We start from the raw sequence: 4,381 nt of genomic DNA on the forward strand, positions 1-4,381 counted from the left end.
TTTTGCAAGACACTGTAAGTTGAAGGACACTTAATAGAACACTCCCAGATGCAAAGTTTGAGTTTAAAAAGAAAAAAAAAGATTATACAAAGAAAAAGCTGTTACAGCAGCAATTCCAAATATCTGAATTTCTATTCCAGCAACCACAATCTTCAAAAGCTCCTTTTTCCATCTGTGTTCTAAGTTTTTGTATGAGCAGATACACATGATTAACATGGGAGATTACATAGAAAATTTTAATATGAACAAAAATAGGGTTTCAGGAAGGAGGTGGTGTCAATGCTCCACTCTGCTGCAGTCATATATGGACTTTTTTTCTTACCTCTTCTTGTAATATTTCCCTCCATCTCGTGTCACACTTGTGGGAAGCTCCTCGGTCCAAGACTTGCCCACTGGTATAACCTTGACCAGTGCCAGGCAACTCCCTCTTTGCACCCTCTGCTTGCTATAAACTCAAGCAGCTGCATCCAAATAATCTGAAGGACAAGTTCTGCCTCCAGATTAGAGCATCTTTCCATATCAGACAGAGAGCTGACCTCTTCAGTTTCTTTGTGCTAAATAAACTTATAGTGATTTTTGCTTCCACACTTAGGCTTCATAACAGAAATCAAGATTTCAGCACACACAAAACAAACACATGCACTAAAACTATTTATTTGTATCATCTCAATACTGTGGAAGCCCTTTTCTGTCACTTTGATGGGAAAAGAGTTTTATTTCATAATTATGTGGTTTCTTATTATGACTTGGTTATCCTAATGAGATACTGTCTAATAATTATGACATGGCATTTCACTATGTGATATTGTCTATTATTTATGACTTAGCTATCTCATAGTGGGCCAGTGGCATACTGAGGAGATGGGTGAGACAAGTTCAGCTTGGTAGACAGAAATGGGTCTTGCTAATACAACTGAGTAATGAGTGGTTTTACAAATTGCAAATTTTGAAAGAATCCCATAATGTCAAATTAAGCCTCCAGACATTAGTCAGAAATAAGATTGGAAAAGAATCTTATTTCTAACTATGCATGATGATGCACATGCATAGTATTATGAGAAAGCCAAGCCATAAAATGAGATGGTAACTTTAATATGACCTAGGTATGTCACAATTATGAGATAAAAGTTCTTTTTGTCCACCAGATTGGCAGAAATGAGCTTCTATACAATAAACAAACAATAGTTTCACAAATAGATCCTGACTCTACAATTTACAGTGTTCAGTTATGAACACTGTAGAATCTAATGTTGAATTTAACATTTTTAAATGCACATTTAATTTCAAACAAGACAAGGGATATTTTGTCATTTTAAAGTAATTCTGCAGAGTTACATTTCTCAAAACAGTCTAATCTATTGCTGTACAAATATTTGGATTGATGACCAAAAGTTTTTATATTGCTCAGTATAGATTTGACATGACCACAACAAATTAGTGTAGCTGTCACAGTGTAACAGTTACTAAATAACTTCACTGACAGAGGGTTCACGATGCATCACAGGAAGTTCCAGTTTCTCACACTTTGTTACTCTCAGGGTTAGATGCTGAGCTATCTCATTGGGATCTGTGTAGAATGCTGCAGGAATATTCTGTTCAATAGAAAAATATCAAGTAAATGCACAATACAATACAAACTCTTAAAATGTCATTAAAAAGTTATGATTCACATAGAAAGAAAAGGAAAATGACATAATTTTTTACAAGAATTTCACTATCAAGAAAATAATCAGAGGTACATAATGTTGATAACGTTGAATAAGTCTTCTCGGTAAGTGTCACCCCTTTTCTTTTCAATGAAATGGTCGGAATGTGCTACTACAGTTATATAACCTAATTATATAACTGGTGAGGTTTAATTATAAAAATGTGCATTGAAAAAGATTAGGTGAAACACAAACTGAGAAATGTAATTTCACAGATTTGTGGTGTAAATCAGATATAATGGACAATATTTCCAATCTCCTGGTAGTTTGGGGAGGTGCTCAGGCACCTCTGCAATTTTAATTTCACTCCAGCAAAATGGCTTTACAGTTCAAACAAGAAGGCAGCTCCTCTGACCAGTTTGACATAAAGCAAGGAAAATCACTACACCAGCAGAACGTCCAGGGGTGCCAAGTCCAGTCCTTGAAAACTATTGTCCTGTAACTCTTAAGGTAGCTCTTGTGGACTCTTGTGATCATACAAGAGGCAAATACAACCCAAAAAAGATTTTTGTCCATATGTGAGCCATTTTTTTCATAGATTTTTCATATCTGCCTTGAAAAATTTAACTTTTTCAAGGCAGCCTGAAGAGGCTAATTCAGATCTTTTTACGCCAACAAAATCAGATTTGTGCTACTTCCGTGTGTTACTAAATCAGATATGTATCTGATAGTTTTCAAAGTGTCTGCAGTCAGAACAGTCATGCTGCATTTTAGTAGACTTTTACATTATTGATGTGAGGATGTGTATTAATTCTGTACCAGAAGAAGTCAGATGTTGTAAACCTGGACGTAAACAATGGCTGAATCAAGTAGTGTTGCTAATCAATGGATGGAAGTTCAATGCAAACTTCAATAGTCGATGGCATGTATTATGTGGCTCAACAGAATCATTTAAAAATAAGCATTTAAGGAAGCAGGCCTGGAGAAAAATGTTGATGCCTCCAAAAAAAAAATTGAAAATAATTTGACCTTAGAGACATGTTAAACTGAGATGTGTCCTATTAGTAGGATTACAGGTGTCTTCAAGCTTGAAGTCAGTTTGTCTAATAAAAGGGTTACAAGCATAAAAAGCCTTTCAAAGACAAAGTTGCAAAAGATGCAGAAAAGAAGTGAGCTTGTGGCTGCTATTAAAAGAGCGCAGTCATTTTGGAACACACATGGTCAGCCTCATCCTCATCCAGCCCCGTCAGCCTCATCCTCATCCTCATCCAGCCCCGTCAGCCTCATCCTCATCCAGCCCCGTCAGCCTCATCCTCATCCAGCCCCGTCAGCCTCATCCTCATCCTCAAAATAAACTTTTCCAAGGGAAAAGTTTACTTTGATTTAACATCCGACTGTGTAGAAGAATGCATGTGTGTCTTCTTATGTAGTGTATGTAAGCTTCTGGTTTCAACGATATTTTTCTTTTAGAGCACATACTGATATGGATGACATTGTGTTAAAGTCAGTCTCACTTTTCACCTGGACAGAAATACAATCTGGAGCAGCACCCGGTACGGACGTTTTGAGACCTAAAGCCTCCCAAAGTCAGAAGACACGCCTTGAACTTGACAGGGCTTTTTGGATTAAGTGAGTCTACTTTTTGTCACAAAAACAAGTACAAGTAGAGATACACACTGACTGATGATCACCTTGTGAGCTGCCTTGCAACCACTTCATACTTCCCAGCCTGTGAGAACCTGGCTTCTTTCTCCCAGTGTGACAAATCCCACTGAAGTAGACATATACAATTATTTTAAAATAGCTTAAGTGTAAGTAAAAAAAATTAAAATCTCATAACTGGGTCTGTTTCTTGTGGATGTGTTTGCATAAATATATTTGTGTGTTTGTGATGCTGAGAACAGACTAGCAGATCTCAACAAACTTGCAACTTCAAAAGTAGGTCTTGGTTCAAAAAAGGTTGGGCACCCCCAACCCGCTGTAAGGCATATAACAGTTTGTAAGGGTCTGCTCATGCTCTATTGTCACAATTCTTTCCTATATCCTATATCACAATATGATGCAAGTACCCACCTTAAGTTCTGTTATTGTATTTTCTCTGGTACTGAACTCTCGGAGCATGTAATCTTTTCCATCCTGAAATTTAAATTGTAAAAATAAATTTTCACTTAATATGTCCAATGAACATGAACATTAGTATATTGACTTTACTGCAAATATGACAAAATTCCAATTACTGCTTATAGATTGCATTCAGGTGATTCCATTGCTATTCCACAGCTGGTTCTAATGCAATATCCTATAATGAGTTACAGTGGGTCTCCAGGGTAGAGGGAGAATTCAATTAAAAAATGTGTTATCAATTCAGAAGAAGAATGAAATGTTGTTGCAACTCAAGATAAACAAGTTTCTTCAAAGACATGTTTTAGAAATAAAAATAATAACTAGAAGAATTTGCATTTCCTGTGAAAATGCCGTGTGAATGCTGAATGATTTTGGTGAAAATTATAGAAGCATCTAGTTCAGTGGTTCTTATCCTGGTTGGATCGAACCCCAGGGGTTCAGCGGAGCCTCTGCCGCGGAGGTAAAGACACACTTGTGTAAAGTCGTGATGACGCCCCGCTTTGCCGTCACTTGCTGCAGAGGATCACGTTACATTGCTTAGCCAATCAGAGGATCACGTTACATTGCTTAGCCAATCAGAGGATCACGTTACATTGCTTAGCCAATCAGAG

The 4,381-nt window shown here is 37.0% G+C and overlaps 1 protein-coding gene across 4 annotated transcripts in view; it reads right to left on the minus strand.

Moving 5' to 3' along the window:
- Positions 1 to 632: 632 nt before the first annotated feature.
- The window catches only part of tiprl (TIP41, TOR signaling pathway regulator-like (S. cerevisiae)), a 36,255-nt gene continuing 32,506 nt past the window's right edge, over positions 633 to 4,381 (minus strand). For 2 of the 4 annotated variants that reach the window (XM_017308536.1, XM_008428658.1), the window contains 2 exons: positions 3,720 to 3,782; positions 633 to 1,592 (listed from right to left, as the gene is read on the minus strand). In XM_017308536.1, coding sequence (XP_017164025.1) covers positions 1,464 to 1,592; positions 3,720 to 3,782 — 192 coding nt within the window. In that variant the 3' untranslated portion in view covers positions 633 to 1,463. Of the gene's footprint in view, positions 1,593 to 3,337; positions 3,625 to 3,719; positions 3,783 to 4,381 lie in introns of all 4 variants that reach the window. The other 2 variants (XM_008428656.2, XR_001777254.1) reach the window with 2 other exon arrangements.

Source organism: Poecilia reticulata, linkage group LG14, assembly GCF_000633615.1.
Source record: "Poecilia reticulata strain Guanapo linkage group LG14, Guppy_female_1.0+MT, whole genome shotgun sequence".
In the NCBI taxonomy this organism is placed as follows: domain Eukaryota; kingdom Metazoa; phylum Chordata; class Actinopteri; order Cyprinodontiformes; family Poeciliidae; genus Poecilia; species Poecilia reticulata.